Source organism: Lactuca virosa, chromosome 3, assembly GCF_052849685.1.
Source record: "Lactuca virosa cultivar CGN04683 chromosome 3, Lactuca_virosa_CGN04683_v6, whole genome shotgun sequence".
NCBI classification, from domain to species: domain Eukaryota; kingdom Viridiplantae; phylum Streptophyta; class Magnoliopsida; order Asterales; family Asteraceae; genus Lactuca; species Lactuca virosa.
Window position 1 is genome coordinate 148,986,895 of NC_136428.1, and position 22,155 is coordinate 149,009,049.

The window sequence follows — 22,155 nt, forward strand, 5'->3', positions numbered from 1 at the left end:
ACTTATCTGAAGTAGAGTCATACATTTTGACTTTACCATCCTTGTGGTCCTTCAGGTAGATACGACAGTTTTGCAACCAATGCCCCTTCTCTTGGCAATAGAAACATATGGACTCTTTGGGAATGGTACACGGGACAATCTCAGACTTAGCCTTTCTCTATACCATTTGGTCAACCGGGTTGACTATGGTCGATCCCTTTCCATTGGGAAGAGAAGACTTTTCTATACATCCAATGTTTCCATTTTCAATGTCCATTGAAGTTTAGGAAGTAGATCTTCCAATCAAATTTGCTTTACCAGTGCGCCAAATCATTGGTGATTCAGCAGCAACAAGCATATAGGTAAGATCAATAAGGGTCACGTCGCGGTCTGTCATATAGTAGTCTTTAATAAATTGACTATATGACTCGGGAAGTGACTGAAGAACCAAGTCAACAGCCAACTTCCTTGACACAACGACTCCTAACATTCCCAGCCTGTCAATGTGTGACTTCATCTCCAAGACATGTGCACACACAGACCTTCCATCTTGGTGTTTGCTAGCCAATAGGGCTTGAGTGACCTTGAACTTTTCAAGTCTTTGAACTTGTAGATCAGGGAGAATTATTGGAAGAGGTGGAGGAAGTGAAGCAAGATTTCAATCTCCACGATCCAATCGTGGGACATCATCTTCATGAGGAAATATTTTTCCATAAGATTAGGGAATACCATAGTTGTCAGAACTAGACATCTACAAGGGAGAAATTCAAGTTAAGTTGATTTAAGTCCTTAATATAACACCCAAATGACATATTAAGGCTAGGACCCAACACAATAATTTACAATTAGGAAGAGGGATGTCGTAATCCAATTGTAAACTATTTGAAGGTAGGTAATGACGATTTACCAATTTCCACCATGAAAAACGAAATTGATTATTAAGTTTTAAATGAATTGAAAATCCTAGATTCTTTTGAGATTCATTAAACTTTGCAATGGCATGTTTAATCTCGATTATGTCCTTCAAGTTTGTGACTGAGATACCGAGGATCACAAACAAGGTGTGAATAACCATACAAATTAGCTTGGTACTCTAGATGTCATTTATCACCTAATCAATGTGTCGGTTAACCACACACGCTCCATTGATCGATGACAAACATCGAGCTACCCTTTTCCACCCTTGTTAGTCCAAGTTAATGTGTTGATTAACCACACACGCTCCACTAACGACTTGGCAAGGTGCAAAGTGCAATTTCATGGGTTAGCATCAAATTCACATTTTTCCTAAAGTAACTAAGATTGGGAATTTATAAAATATTTAGTTACTTTATAATTCATTATACTTTTAATGAGGGTTTAGTGTCCTATCCTACCCGTTCGGCTAACGACCCTCCACCAGTCAAGGAAGTGGTGGGTGATAGAGATGCACAAACCCAAGATCCGATCCGGTCAACAATCCGATCCGGCCAAATCTGATCCGGTCAAATCCGATCCGGATCCGATCAAAATCCAATCCGAATCTGGTCAACAATCTGAATCCGATTTGAAACCGGTTTGATCCAGATTTTGTTAGCTTTTACCAGATTTTTCGACGGTTTAAGAACCGGTTTTTGTAGAATCCGGTTTGTGATCCGGGGGTAAATCCGATTTCAAGTCCGAAAAGTCTAACCGGTTTGAATCCGGTCACCGGTTTAATCCGATCCGGTTTGGTCAAAACCGGTTTTGACCGAAACCGGTTTTCGGATCGGATCGGTTTCATTTCTAGGATCCGGATTTTGTGTGCATCTCTAGTGGGTGAGAGTGGACACCCATTAAACCACCATTTTATAGGTAGTAACCTTATACCCCCCTTATAGACCGGCTTCGTGAATGAGACCTACTAACGGTAAGACTGACATTTTACTTATACATACATAATATATTAAACTTTTAATTTTATATAGTATAAGGGTGTATTTTAAACTTTTAAAATACTTGGTGGTTTAATTCTATTAATAAATTATACTCTTAATTTAATTAAACTTAAACCATGTTATTATTATGGATTTATTAATCTTCTCTTTTAATTAAACACTTTAATTAATTTAATACAATCCATAAGAGTTAACTTGAACTATTCAAAGGACTTTAAGGTTCTAAACATAAAATACAAAATTAAAACTATTTAATTAATTTTAAGTTATGAACCCAAGAGTTGCACATTTTAATTACAAGAGTTTTAGAAATCAATGTTTCATAATTTGAGACTTTTCAAATACCAAAACTTGAGGGCAATTTTGTAACTCTTGAAAAACTTTTGAGTTCCAAACTTGATGACATGATTTGTAACTCCATAAAAAAAAACTTTTGAGTTCCAAAACTTGATGGCAAGTTTTGTAACTCCTAAAAACATTTAGATCAAATTTTAAAACCAATAAAATAATCATAATTTTATCTTTTACAAATTTGACTTAATGCAACTCTTATTGCAAGATAACTTCAAACCAAATATTACAAACAATTAGCATATCATATAAACTAGTAATAATTTCAAGATTTGACAATTTATCTTTTAATTGGATGGGATAATCATTACCATATCAGAAAAAACATATTTTATGACACAAAACAGTTTAAGGTAATGAACCCAATCCAATTCTGGCCAAAAAAAACCCGAAAATCTGCCAACAGACTGCTCAACTCGTCGAGTCATATAATGGACTCGTCGAGTTCATGAGTGCACTCATCGAGTTCACCCTGGCAGAGTGCAGAAATTCCCTTTTTCAGCTTTGAACATTTCACAAATGCAACTATATAACAGAAAACTATCCATGACTTTGATACCACTGTTGGGTTTTATGTATTACAACAATCCTATGATGCACATACAACCCTAATTCTTTGGATCTAAGTTTTCTCTAGTTATACATGCAACAAAAATTATCCAAAGCATGAAGCCTACAATTAGCATACAATTTGATATTTGAATCATAAAATACTAGTTAGAAAACTACCACATGTTGTAGCTTGTTGAATTTTGGCCTTTAAGAACTTAGCACCCCAAGTGTGATGCCTCAAACGGTTCACAACACACCATGAACAATGGAGGACTTGAGAGAGAATGTGGAGCACACACAAATCGGCTATAGTATCTCTAAGATCACTAGTGTCACCCATTTTAGGCTAAGGGGTGTCATATATATAGTGTAGGAATCTAAGTCATGGGTAAACCCTAATCCATACACTTAGGTTATGATCCATATTTCATGTGGGCTAACTCTTCATGGATACTTACATAAACTTAGCCCATCGTGGATCAATAGCCCAAACAATATATATCATTGATTTACATAATCAGTCCCCGTTAATTTAATTAGTCTCTTTTGATCACTAAATTAATTCCAAATTAATTCTTGATCAATACTAATTAAATAATATGATTTCTCCATTAATATATTATACTTATAATATATTAGTAAATCATAAATAACCTCTCACTCAAATATTCATCCTATGAAATTGTCTTGGTGATATGCAACCTGAAATGGACCATGCTACTCTCGGGTCAAGTACATACCAATTATAGTTATGGGTTTAGACACATAATCCAACAAGATCTACGTTTAGGGAAGAACTTTGCATCTTTTGGTCTCATAACTTGGTCTTTTGGAGTATGGGCTACTCCAGACCATTTGAGCTGTCCTTTTGGACTCTTAGGGGTAGAATAAGTCATAAAAATCGTATCTTGAAGGTTAACACTCAACCATGCATGATTTGGTGACCGCCTAAGAGAGATAGAGGGTTTAATTAAGGAATGCAAGAGAATAAAGTTTGAAACTTTATGGCTTAAGACACTTTTATGAGCTTGGATCTAAGTTTTGGACGTTAAAGCTTAATGGGTTAAGACATTGGAGCATTTTTGGCCAACTGACCAGTATGTCAAGCGTACTCTTGAGTACGTTGTGCGTATTGGGCCAGTGCCCCGATTCCGGATTATAAACGTACGCGGTGCGTATGAGCCATGTACGTCGCGCGTATGCAGTCTATGGGCTTATGAGATTTTTGGGCTCGAGTTTTGTTGGGCTTTTTGACTTGTTTAGGTTTGGGCCTCAAGCCTACCTGTATTAGCCAGACATTTATGGGATTTAGGCGATTTTAGGAGCTCTTGGGCCATATTGGGCCTTAGGGCCCTTTAGTTGGGCTTGGAATGCCTTTGTGGGCTAGTTTGGACTTCGGCCTTGGTGCAGGAGGGCCAATGAGGCAGGGGTGAAGAAACCCTTTTTGCTTTAACTTAAGAATGAGGGTTTGGACTCTCGGGTTAGACTATTGACCTAATTTCTAATTAGGGTTTTATACTTGTGCCTTAGGGAGAGGATTTCAGGAGTTAGTCGTTGAGTGTGGTTTGATACCTTCAGTCTGATGTGAGTTTCCTTCACTGTATCCATTAGTCGAAGGAACCAATGTCGGCCCACTAGTTTATGTTGTAGTATGATGATTGTCTTCATAAAAACTTTCAATTATGTATGTATTTGCTTGATGACTATGTGATTCTTTTGTTATGATATTATGTGGTAGTGGTAGGGGTGAAATAGACCTAGTATCTGGTTGAAATACACTGAAGGGGATTGCAAGCACCCAAATATGCTTGATTGTATCCGGTTAAAATAGACCGAAGGGGATTGCGAGCACCCAGATATGCTTGGCTGTATTTGTATGGCATGAGGTATTTTCGGGGAACTCACTAAGCTTTATGCTTACGGTTTTCAGTTTATGTTTTAGGTACTTCCAGCTCAAAAGGGAAGGGCCCGGCCTGATCGTACTGCATCACCTTATGATTTTCCACATTATGTGATTTTGGGAATTTGTACTCTGATAAACTGTTACTATGATACACCTTTGACTAGTTTGATATGATCAGCAAGAGGATTGCAGTCGGAGGCTGAGTGATTGGCAGATGGATTGGAATGTCTCTATCTTCGGCAGAGGCTATATTCTTCCAGCTTTACATGTTCAGATGAGAGGGAGGGCATACATGTGATTTTCGGAGTTGAGATGTAAACCCAGCAAGAGGCTAGATGGCGGCAGTTTTGGCGGTAGTGCGGCAGTGTGGGAATGCACAAGAGGATTTATATGGTATTGTTACCTTGAGATGAGATTAAAGGTCTATTTTCTTAGGATATAAGCAGGTCAGGTGCTAGCTGATGGTTTCAGGCGATCAGGGAAGTGAATCGGGAGTGACATCTTTTGTTGTCTCTGATGTATCCCGACTAGAATAATGATGCCTTTTGTATTTATGAATGATTCTTGCGATGAATTATCTATTGGGATTTGCAAGAGAGGTGTGTGGTAGTCTGTTTGTTCTAGATAAGAAGTTAGTGTTTTGCTGGTGCATCTACATAGGATTCATAATGTTAGAGATAGCAATGGTTAGGGAATTTCCGAGGTCCCCATCTGAGATTTGGAATCTCTTGGAGTTGCTTGGTCCTTATCTAGAAGATCATCTTGTGTTTTGTTATATATCCCAACGGTCAGGGATGATATGCATCTAGGTGATCCACTTTGAGTTTTGGTATGTTTGCAACTTCAGTTGTTGGTGGTTCAAACCCTAAGTGGGGGAGAGTTGGATATTCTGCTTAGAAGATCGGCGATCTGTTCAAGTTATGGTTTCAGAAGAATGGGTCATAGGAATTTGCGGTTCGGGTACGCGAAACTTTGGTTCAGGATTTGGTTAAGATAGGGGTGTAAAGCAAGTTTCTATCAGATGTATGTGTTCAGGAATGCAAGAGTCATCTTTTCGGAAAGAAGTTGTTGGCTAAGGAGCTCGATGTAGCCATGGGTTCCTTTCAGGAACGTCAAGGAATATGTTAAGAGGCATTTGGGTCGCCTAGGTTGAGTATCGATTGTTGAAGGATTTGTCAGCTTGTTGTATAGATTGATATCTATAGTCTAGGTTGGGCAGTTGCTGATTAGTCAATCAGTTTCAGAGTTTGGTATGGTTAGTCTCTCATGGGCTTTGTCCAGTAGTGTATCGGTTTAATGGATTAGTTGTCAATGCACTCTCAATCGTTGGTATTGTCGTTCATCTTCAAAAGTAGAGCTTCTTCGTAAGTTTTGAGAAAAATCAGTTGTAGTTCAATGGATACATTCGCCTATCGTCAAAGTCTGTACATGGTATATCTTGGTTCCTGGGTATGGGTACCCTCAATTTTTTATTGTGGAATTATTCATAGCAGGCTCGAGTTTGGAAAATGTCCTTAGTTATCGAAAGTTCATATGTTGGGGTAGCGTTGTTTAGTTTTTCAGGTTTGGATTTGGATTTATGCATAATCAAGTTTTGATATGTCGCGTCGGCAGGTTTGGTATCTAGATTAACCCGTATTTGTGTTCAGTTAGCATCAAGAGGGATGTTGATTGGGTTCCTGCAAGCTGTTGGATTGATAGATGGGTATCTTTAGTCCCATGTGGCATTGGTTGTGAGTCTTCAGGCCAGTGATGGGATGACGGCAAGAGCGGCTTAGTACCGCGAGCTTATCGTTTAGTGGTTTAAAAGTGTCACGATGCATTGTGAACCAGTAGCTGTATGATTCATATGGGTGGGACTGGTAGTCATTTGTTTTAGACTCTTAGGTCCCAGATCGTTAGTTTTCTTCGAATATTGGGTATCGATTATGGAATCTCGAGTCATGAAGTTCGTTGTGAATGGCTTGAGTGATTTGTCAGGTGGAGATACACCTAAGCTGATAAGGGAATTGGATGCAATGTGAAGTTCTTGGATGTCCCATCATTATGCTCGTGGGAGCAGTGGTTTAGTGATGACTTGTCATGAAGACAAGTGTGTAAGGTTTTGGGCACAATTTTCGGAATTGGGATTGGGCGGAATTCGTGATCGGTATGTTTTGAGTATTCTTTCATCATGTTTTGGTGATGTTCCTAGTCAGGGACTGGGGGTAGGTTCGACAAATGGATTATCATCAGTCTCAGGGTAAGGTTTCTAAAGTATAAATTGATGGGTATCCGGTTTCGGGGAGTATAGTGACGAAGTAGGTTTGTGGTCGTAGTTCTGAGAGTTCCCAATTTGTGTGGTTTTCTCTGGAAGTTGGGTCATACAATTAGGGAGATAAAGAAAATTATTGTGGTTGAGCATTTTCAAGTTATTGGGTTGTTTGTTGGCAGTTGGGGGTTTCTGGGTGGTCTCTCGAGCTTTCTTTATAATATGCCTTGATTTCGAAATGGTTAAAGGGGGTATATGGAATATGTTGGTGTTGTTTTAGAAATCGTAACCGAGACGGATTTCGAGGACGAAATCAAATTTATGTCGGGGAGAGTTGTAACATCTTGTTTCGAGAAGTTTCTTATTTCGGGATTGTAGACAATAAATGGATCAAGTAAAGGCCTTATGCTTTAAGGGAATATGGCTTAGACCCTATTGGATGTTGATTATATTGGATACGTGATCCAAGCCCTTGGTTTGTGTTTTGGAGTAAAAGGGTAAAACGGGAAAAGTGATGTTTCGGACTTCTTGCATGAAATATGGATTTTGTTTGGGAAGTTTTTAGTCCAATATATCTATATAATATTGTGCGGCTCTTCAATACCTTTCTGTGGATATAAAGATCGTCGAAAACAGAGTTGGAACGAAGAAGTTATGATCGTTTGAAGTTAGGAAGGTTTTGGGCTAAGTCGAGTACGCTGGACGTACAGCGTGTACGCTGCGCGTACTAGGCAATGGATGATCGTGGAGGATGAACTTGGTGCGATGGGCATACAAGGAGTATGCTGGGCGTAAACAATCAGAACTCAAACCCTAATTTCGGGGTTTTTAGCCCTATTTAAGCTCCTTAACTTCCCTAAACCCTTATTTCTTTCAGCCTCCATCCTCTCAAACCCTAATATCAAAACCCTAGGCATTATGGAGCTATTAGGAACTATAAAAATGTGATCTTGGTCCTTCTATCCCTTCCATGCAAGAGTTATGATGTCTTAATGGATTAATAAGTTAGGGTTTTAGCTTTTGGACCTTTTCTAGCCATGGAAAGTCATAAAGGTGGAAACTTTATGACTTAATTCGATGTTTTGAGTCTAGATCTGAGCTTTGGACAAAAGGTCTTAAGGGATAAAGTGCTTAATGGAATGTTGGGATCAGCCAGCGGACGTTGGGCGTACGTGGGAGTACGCTTGGCATATTGGACTTGAATCGCGTACGTTGGGCGTACGCAGCAGTCTTGGACTTTGACTTTCGTTGACTTCTGTTGACCATTGACTTTTGACCAAGCTTGACTTTGGTTCAAACTTGAGGATTTTGGTCTATTGATTAATATTCTATTTGGTTCTGGTGTTAGTGGATTTGTGGGGTACAAGCAGTGCAAAAAAAAAAGGATTGTATCGCAGTGTTTTAGAGTTCTTCGATTCAGGTGAGTTTTTCCTCATTGCATTTGCGTATCGAAGGCACCAATGTTGGCCCACTAGATTATGTATCCTAGTATAGAGGATGTTGCTATGTTGTAGCGATCTGTTAGATCTATGTCCTAGTATATAGGATGTTGCTATGCGGTAGTGATATGTAGATCTGCGTGTTTGTCTGTTGACTGGTCATATGATTATTTGTTGTTGGATATATGTTATTTGTTATGTATATGTCGACATGGTATGGTGGGGTTGAAACTATACTGCTTTACGATGTCAGTCAACAAATCTGGGGCAATCCAACCGGAAGGTTGTGGGCCGGGGAATTCTAACCGGAAGGTTGTAGCCCAAGGGTAATCCAATCGGGAGGTTGTGGAAGCAGTATGTAGTATGTATGGCAATCCAAGCGGGAGGTTGTGGGCCAGGGCAATCCAACTGAAAGGTTCTGGGAAAGGGGTAATCCAATCGGGAGGTTGTGGACTCGAGGGTATTCCAGTCTGATGATTGATTGGACCCAACATACATGATTGTATATGTTATATGTTTGTATGGTGGTACTTTCGGGGACTCACTAAGCTTCGTGCTTACAGTTTGATTTCATGTTTTCAGTTACTTCAGATGATCAGGACAAGGCGAAGGCTCGAGCATGCACATCCTTCAGTTTTTATGAGATTTGCTTTTGGTATGCTCTGATTTGTGACTATTGACACTTTGGAAACTATGTTTGCAAACATTTATGGTTTTGGGTTGTTTTTGAAAAATGAAATTTTACCGTGATTTTTGGAATGTTACATAGGGTATTTCATTCATGGTGGCTAGTCGAAGGTTTTGATCAAGTGTTACAAACGAATTGGAATAATATAAGTGCAATGGGTGGGGATTTAAAAGCAAATGTCTTTAAAAATAAACTAAAAGGTTTGAAAGAGGTATTGAAGCAATGGAACATGGAAAATAAAGAAAAAGATAAAAGCGATAAAAATAATATATTGAGTTTAATTGCTTCTTTGGACAAAAAGATGGATGAAGCCATGGCTACACCTGATGAGATTAATCAACAGCTTAATTTTCTTCAACAACTAGATGAGATCGAAAATAGGCAAATGTTAGATGTTGCTCAAAAGTCCCGAGTTCGCTGGGATGTTGAATGGGACGAGAATTCAAAATTTTTTCATGGCATGTTGAAGCAACGGAGATAGTCACAAGCGATCAAAGGGATTATGGTTGATGGAAATTGGCTAACAGATCTAGTTCAGTTGAAGGATGTTTCTTTTAATTATTATAAAGATAAGTTTTGTCTGTTTAATACAATCAATCCGGGGAATGCAAGCTCTCGGCTCTCAAGTTTACTTCCCGACTCCCGTATTGCACTTAAGGTCGAGATTACTATTGATGAAATAGAATGTGTTGTGTGGTTGTGTGGTGGGGATAAAGCTCCTGGGCCAGACGGGTTCTCGTTTAAATTCATCAAACGTTATTGGTCATTCTTGGCGGATGACATTGTAAAATATATGCAAGAGTTCTTCAACACAAGGATAATGCCTAAGTGATGCAACGCATCATTTATAACATTGATTCCGAAAGTACAAAACCCGTTATTTGTTAAAGATTTTATACCAATATCATTAATAGGGGTACAGTACAAGATAATTGCAAAAATTGTTGGCGTTACGTTTGGCTAAAGTGGTGGGGGTGTAATTAGTCAGGAGCAGACTGCATTTATAAAAGGTCGACAAATACTTGACGGACCTCTAATATTAAGCGAGATTGTTGAATGGCATAAGAAAAAAAGAAAAAAAAATTGATGATTTTTAAAATTGATTTTGAAAAGGCATACGATTTGCTATGTTGGAAATATCTAGATTATGTTATGGAGTCTTTCGGGTTTGACCAGAAGTGGAGAGGGTGGATTTGTTCGTGTTTATTTCGGCTCGAGCGTCGGTTTTGGTAAACAGAAGTCCTACAGATGAGTTTTCCTTATACCAGGGTCTAAGACAGGGAGACCCATTATCATTGTTCCTTTTTATCTTAGTTATGGAAGGGCTATATATAGCCATGGAAGATGTCGTCAATTCCCCAATGATCCTCGGTATCTCTGTTGGTCAACATGAGTTCCATCTTTCTCATCTTTTTATGCAGATGATGTTGTTTTGTAACAGAGTGGGATCGTTCAAAAGTAGTTAACATATCTCGAATTTTAAATGAATTTTACTTGGTGTCATGGTTGAAAATGAATATGCAGAAATCGAATATTTTTAGGGTGGGGGTAGAGTGGTCAGATATTCAAGACGTTGCAAGTTCAGTGGGGTGTAATCCAGGAAAACTTCCACTCACAAGGTCTTCCTATTGGATCTAATATGGGTAGGAAAAGTAGTTGGACTTCAGATATTGATAAAATTACATCACGGTTGTCAAACTGTAAGGATAGATGTTCGTCTGTTGGTGGTAGACTTACATTAATAAAGTCGGTTCTTAGTAGTATTGGTATCTATCATATTATGTCAATTTTTAAGGTACTAAATGGGGTTTTGAATATCTTGGACAAATTGAGAAGTCGTTTTTTTGGGCTACTGACAGTGCAGGTTGGAAGATGGCTTGGATTAAGTGGGATCTTGCTCTCGCTAGTCTGGATAAGGGTGGACTCGGAATTGGTAGTCTGTCAGCTTTTAATTATGCTCTACTCCAAAAATAGCATTATAGGTTTTCGGGAGAAACAAATGCATATTGGGTTAGACTTATCAAGGCCATTCATGGAGACATGGGGGGTTTTGGTAATGTGAATATTGGCTGTTGTACAAATGGTGTTCGGGAAAAACTTGTTGGCTCTATTCAATAGCTTCATGAGAATGGCATGATTCCTTTTACTACCTTGGAAAAACGTTTGGGCAGGGCTAACTCAATTTGTTTCTGGACGGATGTGTGGGTAGGAAACCAAACTTTTGCTCAGACATTTAATTGATTGTTCAATCTTGAAACACAACCAAATTGCTTGGTGAGTGATTGGTTTCAAGAAGGTATGTGGAGGTGGGTTTGGAGAAGGTAGGTTAGAGGTGGGAGAGAGGAGGGACAATTAAAATGTTTACTTGAGGTGCTTTAAGATGTAGCAATTCTGAATGTGTCAGATGCTTACTCATGGGGATCTAGATCCCCTTGGTAGTTTCATAGTGATGTTACAAGGCGACATATTGATGAGGTATCTCTTGTTAGTGGGGATTATAGTACAAGATGGTGTAAGATAGTTCCGAGAAAAGTTAATTTTTTGAATGATGCTTGAAGGCTTCCGACAATATTCAATTTATCAAAGAAAGGAATTGAGCTACAATCCTTGGTATGTCCGGTTTGTGAGGTGGGGATTGAAACTACTCAATATTGTTTTTTTCTTTGTTAAGTGGCGATGGAAGTATGGAATTTGATGGCTCATTGGTGTGACATTGTACTCCCTGTGTCGAGTTCTATATCTGAATGGCTCACGTAGGTGGATGATTCTACATGGTCAGTCAATCGAAAACTGAAATTGGAGGTAATCATATTGACCATAGTGTGGGTGATATGAAAACAAAGAAATTCAGTGGTTTTTTATGATAACCTGATACATAGAAGTTCTATTTTTGACTTAATAGTTTTGAATTCTTTTTCGTGGTTGAAGAACCGAGCTTCCAAAATTGATGTAAATTGTAATGCTTGGCTTCAATGTCCTTTGTAAGATGATTTTTGTTTTTCTGTTCTAGTTACTTGCTAGAACTTGAGTATATGAAATATATTGCGGTTCAAAAAATATGAAACATATAATCAACACCAAATCCTAATTAAAAACCTTTAATCAACACTAATTTTCGAGATGAAATCCCCAAACCTAAAATCGTCATGAAATTTCTCCGGCGATGCAAAATCCGGTGACTGAGATGTAGAATCAAAACCTAGATTTGTGTAATGTCTTCTTTCTCAACTCCAACAACCACCACATGTCACCAATGGAGAAGAGAGAAGAGTTGTCGGAATATAGATTTGCAAACGAAGTGTAGATCTGAAATATAGATGTAAAAGGGTTATTGCTAGTGTACCCTAAAACGCAAATTTGAACAAAGAAGAGAGAAGAGAGGATGGCGACGAATGGAGTTGTTTGAGTACCCTAAATCATATATCTGAATATAGTTGTTGTCAGAATATAGATCTTTCTCTCCTTTTCCCTCTATCTCGATATCGTACTAGCACACACACAAGGTGTGTGCTTTGTGCTTCCCTGCTCCAATGAGGTCACCTTCTCTGACGATCGGTTGTCTGTCGGTTTGTTTGGTAGTAGTGGTGATGACGATGCTTTATGGGGCTGATCTTAGAGAAAAAGAGAGACAAAGATATATTAGGTTAGAATTTTAGGGTGGTTGGATGGGTGGGGATATTTTTTCTAAATAAATAATAAATTATAGTTAAATTAAAATAAAACAAAATAGTGAGGGAAATATAGTCATTTTATATCTGACAAATGATAAAACGTGCAAATTTAAACTAACGAGTGATGAAGTGTGCAAGTTTTAAAAAAACGGGTTACAATCCAAGTTAATATTTAAAAAGAGAAACCGGACATCGTTTTTGGCACCTATACAAAAGACCAAATGTTGATTTACTCTATAATTTAATAGAGCATCTCCAATCCACCCCATATGCTATATTTTCTCTCATTCTTCTCCAACCCTACCTCATTCATTCCCCTATTTTGGGATATATGAATAGTATTACATCAAAAGACCTTTGGTCTAACGGTAAGGAGTGATCCTTTCATTTGAGAGGTCATGGGTTCAAGTCTCACTTAAAACATAGGTGATAGTTAGGAGTAGATTAGTTTGTTGTTTAAAAAAATCATAGCATTACACCAAATATGGAGTAATACTATTTATTCCTCAAAAAATATGGATGAAGTGTTAGTCCCATTTTTTTATATATTTATACATATCTAGTTTATTTTTATTTATTAGTTATAACTTAAATGTAATATTTAATATTTTGTTCTATATTAAATTATATTAACTAATTATAAATATAAACTTTTATTTTTTATGTATCAAATTCATATAAAATTTTAAATATATTTTGAAATTTTAAAACACTATAACGTATTTTACAAAAGCTTATAATTAAAATATATTTTACAAACACAATAACATACGATATTAAACATGCGTTAACATATATAGTACAATAATAATCTAATTAAAAAGGAAAATGACAATAATTTTAGCCTAGTAATCAGGTAAACCAAATCCAGATCCCCCAAGGTTATTAAAATATTGTCCATACGATGAAGATGTAGGAGGAATTTGTTGATACTGTTATTCATCATTTTTAGCTAAAATTTGTGCTTGTTCAGCCAAAACAAATGCTTGTACGGTTGGATCCACTATTGAGTTCACATCGTGAAACAACATTTTTTTTCATCTCTAACTTGTTTCAAAGCATAATTTTTCTTTGATTATCCAAAAAATGTTGTCTCTGAGCAAATGATTTTTTTAATTGTTCTAAAATTTGTTTATTCCCTTCATCAATAGCACTGTCAGCTGTCAGCTGATGCTATGTGGTCATCCTTTTTTCTTTTTATTTTTGATTTTTTTTCACCCCCGAAGGTCGTTCTGAGGGAGAACCACCTGTTATCTTTTCATCTTCAACTATATTTACAGAAAATGAAGACAATCCAAGAGATGCTTTTGTAGATTCAGGGGTGTTGTCTTTAGACCCCGAATATACATATCCATGTGGTTTTATCGAAATGTGTATCATAATAAAAAAACGTTTATTTCTCAAATAAAAATAAGCAATTCAAAGTTACATATTTATACTTACAATATCGTTAGATGAAGCACCACTTGGACACCTCTCCTCGTACTGTTTTATGCAAGAATGCAATTTTCTTGTTGCCTTTTCAATTCTTAGAACCCGGACCTGAAGAGACTTCCTTGAACGTTCACTCCTGAGTTCAACTTTTCTACTGTTGTAAGCCTCTTCGATACGAGACCAAAACTGATCAGATGATTCATAAACACCTATGATGGGATCTTAAGCAATTTCAATATGTACTAGATACAAAAACTTATCTTCCATGGTGATTCGATGCTCGGACGTTCTTTCATTGGTCGTGATTGAGTAAGTGCAGATTCTAGATTTTTTTCATGGTTACTTTTCAGAGACTCCATTATATAATGATGTATTGTTTCGTCGAAGATATCGAATGTCTCGCTCTTTGTTCCTTCGCATTAATAACGAAGTGAAGTATCACGATAACTACTTTATGGAACGTATGGATTCATACGGAAGGTTTGGATTGTCATCTCTCCAGAAATTAACAGTTGTGTTTCGCATACTTGTATATGGTCACCAAGCAGATGCCACAGGCGAATATGTTAAGATATGTGAACCAACATGAAAAAAGAGGTTTTCTAGGAATGTTAGGAAGTTTATACTGTATGCATTGGAAGTGGAAAAAATGTCCTACCGGGTGGGTTGGACAGTATACTGGTCATAGTGGGTTGCCAACTATTATTCTCGAAGTTGTTGCAGATTACGATCTTTGGATATGGAATGCTTATTTCGGCATGCCATGCACCAACAATGATATAAATTTATTGGAGTCTTCCCATCTTTTTTTCCAATCGGCACAAGGTATTGCACCCCCTCCTCATTATGTTATTCAAGGGACAAAATACAACATAGGATATTACTTCGTTGATAGTATATATCCAAAGTGGCCCACTCTAGTACAAACTATTAATAAACTAACATGTCCAAAAAAGAAATTTTTGCTACACAACAAGAAGCATGTCGAAAAGATGTTGAACGTGCATTTGGAGTTCTTCATTCACGTTTTGCGATTTGTTCAGGGATCAACTCGTTTTTGGCAAAAGAAAGCACTACATGACATAATGACTACATGCATTATTTTACATAATATGATAATCGAGGATGAACGTGATCTTAATGCACCAATTGAAGTTGCAAGAAAAGTGTCACCGGTAGAGGTTGAGATAACGATAGATGAAGACAACCAACTCCAACAATTTCTTGCTCAGCATGAAAAAACATCATAAATGGTCCATGTGGTTTCCCCAGATCTGAAGTTTAGTCCTAGTGGTTTAAAAACATCATAGATGGTCCCTGTGCTTTCAAAACTTTTGACGATCGGTCATTATTGCTAACTCCGTTAAGTTTTGTCCGTTAACTGAAGGGTATTTTCGTCATTTCATTACCACAGAGACCATTTATGATGTTTTCACTTAACTTAAAAAAAATGAAATAATATGCAAAAGGAGTCCCACCTCTCTCTCTCTCTCTGGGTTTTGTTATGAATAACCATACCCACTGCTGCATATGGAGGCGTTCAATCCTCATTCACATCCACATAAAAGGATGATGCAGCCAAGAGATCACCTGGAAACAATTTTGGTTCAGTAATCCTCCGATTTCAAAAATTTTAAATACTCACCACACATCAAATAGTGATGTTGATCCATTCTTTAATTGGTTCCGCTGCCCTAACCTCACCACCATACCGATGACTACCACCTATTTCCGCCAACACAACCACCCTAGATGCTGATCTTCGTCCTTCCGCATTAAACCACCCACAGTCGAAAGTCTGCTCAATCGCCGGAAACCATCGACGGCAATCCGAAGGCGTGGAAAACAGTGACGGTGGCGGTTTAGTGATACACGAGAAATCAAGAACTTCGATTACACTGGCACCTGTTTTACTTGCAAGTACCTCTTTTTCATTCTTTTAAGAACAAGTGGATTGTGCCCTATCAAGAACCCTAACCAAAAATCGGTTTCAATTCCAGGTTCTTATATTTCATCCTGCACCTAAGCTTAGTTGTTATGTGGTGTCATCTGTTTTTAGATTATTAGCTTTATGTGTATATTTTCATTTTCTTTGATTATACATTTGTGTATATTGAGTTCAGCTCCAATTTGGATTTCAATTAGAAGTAAAAACAAAGATTTCATGGTGATCTTCTTAAGTAGCACACCAACTATTTGTGGAAATGCCCCAATGACATCAATTTGTTCACGCCCCAAGCTGGTTGTTTCTTGTTTCACATCTTCACCATAACGAAGATGATGATCAGATGAAGATGAACATGGTAGACAGAGAGATGTTAAGTTTGTGTATGTGTTTTTGAGAGAGTGAGATATGAAATTAGAGTTGGATATGAAATTAGAGTTGGATTCCATTTTCTTTGACAGTTTTGCTTCACCACTTGACGTATTTGGTGATCTTGATGATTTCCAGATATGTGGACTTAAAGATAACGAATCCTATGAATTACCAGATTAGGATTTGGACAAGTTGAATCGTGATGAACTTGCTTGAATAAAACCCAGAGAGAGAGAGAGAGAGAGAGAGAGAGACCCCTTTTTCATATTATTTCATTTTTTTAAATAAGTGAAAACATCATAAATGGTCCCTGTGGTAGTGAAATGACGAAAATGTCCTTCAGTTAACAGACAAAACTTAACGAAGTTAGCAATAAGGACCAATCGTCAAAAGTTTTGAAAGCACAGGGACCATCCATGATGTTTTTAAACAACGGGGATTAAACTTCAGATTTGGGGAAACCACACGGACCATTTATAATGTTTTTTCTATAAGCATATTAAAGATTAAGAAGCTCACTTTAGTTTATGAAATACATTAGTTGATCATTTATAGGAAATTTATTCCAACGAATAAATATGTTATAAATGTATGTATAGTATTTATTTAACGGTGTGTATGTTTAATATTTCTATAAATGCATGTATAATATTTATTTAAAAAATTGTATGTGTAATAACTATATAAATGCATGTATAATATTTATTTATAAGTGTGTTATAAATATAATCTTGTTTATTTGATATTATTGTAATGAAAAAAAAAAGATATATTATATATGTGTTAAAAGTTAATTAGTAGAAGAGATGTATTTGACAATATATATAACTTACGAAATAGAATATATTAAGAATATATTTTTTGGGGTAAAAAATTAAGTAAAAAATAGCATAACGTGATGAAACATTACTTACCTTATTTTTTAAGAAAAAACAAAAATGAATTAAAGATGGTCTTAGCAGCCATAGTTTTGGTTATTTGGCTTTTCAATGTATTATCGCTAGAGTAATGTGTAGACAAGGACTTCTAACTTTTGCCAAGAGTATTGCAATGGCATTAAAGTATTAATGAATATTAGTATTAATACTTTAATGAATATTTATTATTATATTTGTTAAAATATTTATAAAAATAAAAACTATTTATTGATAAGTTAGTGATGACTAATTTTTAAGGCCACAAGGAGTACTACACCGCACGGTATGGTGAAGTAAGGTGGTCATTTCAATGTGGTGGTGAAAACCACACCGTTGTGAGATTGAAAGCGAAAGGAAGTATTATGCAAGAAAGGGTCACCTTTCTCTCTCTCTTCACTTTCGATTATTCTTAAACACCTAGAATTTAAATAAATAACTTTCTAGAAAAAAATGTATGTATATGAATGATCTGAATGTTTAAAATATATAAAAAAAAAATTAACTATTTGCCACTTTATAAATATCGACAATTTTTAACATTTAATTTCACACCATATTTAAAGCTGTTTCCTTGGATTCGTCAAGTTAACCTCTTTAAATTAATACATTTTTTAAGACAATAACTATATGTAAATATAGGATCTCATTAATATCATAAATAATAATTATATAAATTTACTTAAACATAACAAACAATTTAATGAAACATAATTTTAATGTTTGATAATACAAAAATTAAGTAGCCTCCTACTTTTCTTCCTACATATATTCCTACCTCTACATATATATATTCTTACATATTTGAAATAATAACAAGTATATTAAAATATCATTAATCTTATCTAAATATGACACATGTTAATCTCTAACTTCCGTCATTGTTGATTTCATGATATCTTTTAGATAACGAGTCATTGTAAGATGTGTTCTCAAAAGATTTTCTATTTTGTTTATACATTGAATGTTTTTCGTTACTAAGAAACAATGAATGGACGTTATTTATCAGCTTCATTAATAATATATACAATGAATCTATGCTTTAGATTCATTCAATTAATATGACATATATCTACTCTAATAAATAATTTTTTTTGTCACATGATATTTTCTCATTCATTTTGCTACATATCAATTTATGATTATTTTAAATTAAATTTTTTCACGACATTTTATGTTTTTTTTCATTTTATTATTTAAATGTAATAATAGTAATAGATGTAATAATAAATGAATATCAATTTTATTAATACAACTTACCTTATGATTTCAAAAATTTCTTAATTGAAGCCAATTACTTCATTTGTTTATTTATTAAATTATTTGTTTAAATTATTAATAAAAAACACTTCAATTTCAACAATTCAATATTTTTTTTTATTTTTCTTATAAATTCAAATTTACTAAATGTTTAAACAGTCACATTTTTTTTAATAAACTCATGTAGTAGACGGATCTCACAACTAGTTTTTTGATTCAATCAATTACCAAAACCTTTTTATGTTAATAAAAAAATAATTTATGAGTTCATTTAATATCTCTATAATAAATTAAAATATCATATGATCCCAACAATATTAATTTAAAAAGATCTTAAAAACCAAACCGGAATACCAACATGGTGACTTTTAAATACTCTTTTTTAACAATCCATTCCCAAGATTATCAAATCCATACCTTTGGATTCCAGCAAGGGCAAAATCGTCATTTACCCTTTATCCATGACACCCTGGGAACGAGGTTGCCGATAAAATTAAGGGGGCATTATTCCGGAGCATAATTTCCAGAAAGCCATAAAACATAATATCCACAGGTTTCCCATAATTCATGGGCATCAACATCAAGGAATCATACATTGATTCCCTCATGCTCATGCATCGACTGCTGGAATCCCATATTCCAACAATCTTGTGTATTCACAATTCCGTTACCATTTATACAGACCAATTAAACCATGGTTTGTTTTTCCGATTCTCTGGAATCAGAGATTGACTTTTTTTTAAAAAAATCAACCCCATTTTGACTCTTCATGTCCATGACTTCTGATCACCTGAAAACAACATCAAACAAACACAGGTAAAAACACAACCTTTATAAAAAAAAAAAAAAAAAAAAAAATACTAATTGGTAATTACATATAAGGATTTATTACCTTTTGACAGAAATGACTGGTGACATCACTCAAGTAGCAAGTGATGTCATCCAGCAGTTAGTTAGAGGATGGAGAATGAAGGCACATGATAAGATGTATTCACCTCAGAAACTGATCCTCTGTTCTCCAATTTTAAACCAATTTTACTTCTGAGTGAACTGAGAAGGATGAGCTTGGGCACTCCTCATCTGTCCCAAAAATGGTGGACCAATACCTGACAACAAAAATTAAAAAATATATTTATCAAAATATATCAAAACTAATTTACAGAGATTAATTACATAGCTAAAAAAGAAAATTAAAAAAAAAAAAAAAAAAAAAAAAAGTACCTGTAACATAAGGTGCTGGAGACATTGGAACAGTTTCTGTGGTTGTTCCACTCACACTTGGTCTAGAATATGATACAACATGTGGGCCAGGTGTCATAATCCCTGGGCTTCCAGGTGGCAGTGGGCCCATTTGACCAAATGGAAAAACATTTGAGTTTATTGGGCTTGGGCTTGGGCTTGGGCTTGGGCCAAACATTTGAGGATTAGGCTGCATTTGGCCTGTGTAAGGATTATACTGAACCTGAAAAAAATATATATATATATATATACACATTACATATGACATATAAAGATTTAAAAAGAAAGAAAGAAACTTTGAGTTTATTCACCTGATGGAAGAGGTATTCAGGAGCATAAGGTGATGGAGGATACCTATCAAAAACAAATTTCCACTAAATAATGAATTTAATTTTGAAGTATAAAGATTGAATAGTAACTAACCCGTATAAGGAATATGGGAATTGTTGATAACTGTAAGGAACAGGTTGGCGATAATTTGGGCCTCCAACAAATGGGCCTCCTTGGAGACTATTAAAGAAGGGTGTTATTGGTCTCATACGCCCTAAAAGTGAAAAAACAACTTCAATATGTGAAAATTAAAATGAATTGGATAAAAAGGGTAAAAAGATTTTTACCAAAAGGTAAAGGTGGTTGAGGGCGACCAAGTGATGCTAAATTACAGTTTGCCCTTCTACCATCAATGATTGGACTGGGATCAACACAAGCCCTAGTTGCAGCTTCAGCATCACGAAATGTTACCTGAGTTTAATGAGAAGAATAACAGCAACAATAGTAAGTTAGTAACTAGTAAATGGACAAGTATTTGAAATGTGATAAGATTGTACTTTAGGTGATATTAAAAGTGCAATAGAAGTTGTGATGATTTTGAATACCTAAAAGAAAAAGATAACAGATATGATTCTACCTTCATACCCCAATTGGATATGAATTATGACTTTTCTGGACGAATCAGGATTCTGTAAGCTAAAATTAGAATGATTTTTCGTGTATTCTGGAGATTTATGAGTTTATTATAGTACTTCGAGTAAAATTCAACATGGTACCATCTCTTTCTGCGAATTAAATCTAAATCAATTTTGGATCCTAAACATGTCTTTTTCAGTGATAAAAGTTTCAAGGTATCTTTAATTTCTGAATTGATGCTTAATATTGCAGTGAACATAAAGGTGAAATGCAGTAAACAAAGAAACGGGCATCTGCAATCATCGTTATTGGATACCAGAGTGAAAAAATTCAAATAGAATACATATAAATACTCACAAATCCATAGCCTTTTGATCTTCCGCTATGCTTATCAGTTATAACAACAGCCTCCAAAATTTCCCCAAATTGTTCAAAATAACGATGTAGCGTCTCGCTCTGTGTCTCCCATGCAAGCCCTCCAACGAACACCTTTGTATATGTAGTGTCCCCAAACGGATGATTCAAGAACTGTAAACTTGATCCACTTCCTCTAATCGGCTGATAAGTAGCCATATAATTACAATCGTGTAGATATACAAATGGTATCTATATACTCGGAATCAGAAGATAATTTCAATTCACATAGTGATTGAATTGATGAAGAATTTAGAGAGAAACCCTTGTAGAACCCTAAGAAATTATGCCAGCGATGGAGAGAGAAAGTGAATGATGGGGCTTTTGAAAATTACAGGCGGAGAAAGAATCTTCGTGGAATTATTTGGCGAGAAGTGGAGGTTGATGTTGGAATCAAAAGTTACATTTATAGTCCCTATAGTTTATAGTATGTTTACTTTTGGCGGGTATAAGAGAACTTCTTCGTAGTTTTGCAAAAGGTGTTAATTGTTAAATTAATGTTTAATAGTGATTTCTGCAACATCAAATCTGATATTTCGATAATCATTTTATTAAAATAAAAAAATAAATTATATACTTTGAATCAAGGTTATTAAAAACACATTTCCGATCGTAGAATCGTATCTACGATTATATATATGTATTTCAATTTCGATCTTAGTAAACTCGTTTTTAGGTAGAATTGGAGTGAAATTGTAAAATCGGATTGTAAAGTCGTAAAACCATAAACGATTCAATTCTATTAGAGTTAACCCTTTGTTTGACTTTATTTGACTATTTGACCCTAAATTAAAAGACTAATAGGTGTAAGGCTCAATCATTTAACGAAGAAAAAAAAAACTCCTTTCGGTCTCACGATGGCGAAACGAACCCTAGCCCCATTTTTTCTCTCCTCCTCTGAACTCTAAACTCACGAACACT

General features: G+C 35.6%; 2 protein-coding genes across 3 annotated transcripts; one reads left to right on the forward strand and one right to left on the reverse strand.

Annotated features, from left to right (window-relative positions):
• Window positions 1-14,717: 14,717 nt before the first annotated feature.
• LOC145164162 (uncharacterized) lies at window positions 14,718-15,434 on the forward strand. The gene has a single exon (XM_079082886.1). It carries the CDS (start codon window positions 14,718-14,720, stop codon window positions 15,432-15,434), a length of 717 nt encoding a protein of 238 aa, XP_078939012.1.
• Window positions 15,435-18,992: 3,558 nt separating this feature from the next.
• LOC145166689 (putative RNA-binding protein ARP1) lies at window positions 18,993-21,589 on the reverse strand. Of its 2 annotated transcripts, none has more exons than XR_013740660.1 (7): window positions 21,178-21,588; window positions 20,532-20,655; window positions 20,338-20,458; window positions 20,226-20,268; window positions 19,897-20,137; window positions 19,568-19,781; window positions 18,993-19,465 (listed from the first exon to the last, which is right to left on the reverse strand). XR_013740660.1 is itself a non-coding variant. In XM_079085711.1 (7 exons), exons 1-6 carry the CDS (start codon window positions 21,391-21,393, stop codon window positions 19,711-19,713), a joined length of 816 nt encoding a protein of 271 aa, XP_078941837.1. In that variant the 5' UTR covers window positions 21,394-21,589; the 3' UTR covers window positions 18,993-19,465; window positions 19,671-19,710. The 2 variants fall into 2 exon arrangements, 1 of the variants encoding a protein (XP_078941837.1); XM_079085711.1 differs by having other exon boundaries at window positions 19,671-19,781; window positions 21,178-21,589.
• Window positions 21,590-22,155: the final 566 nt, after the last annotated feature.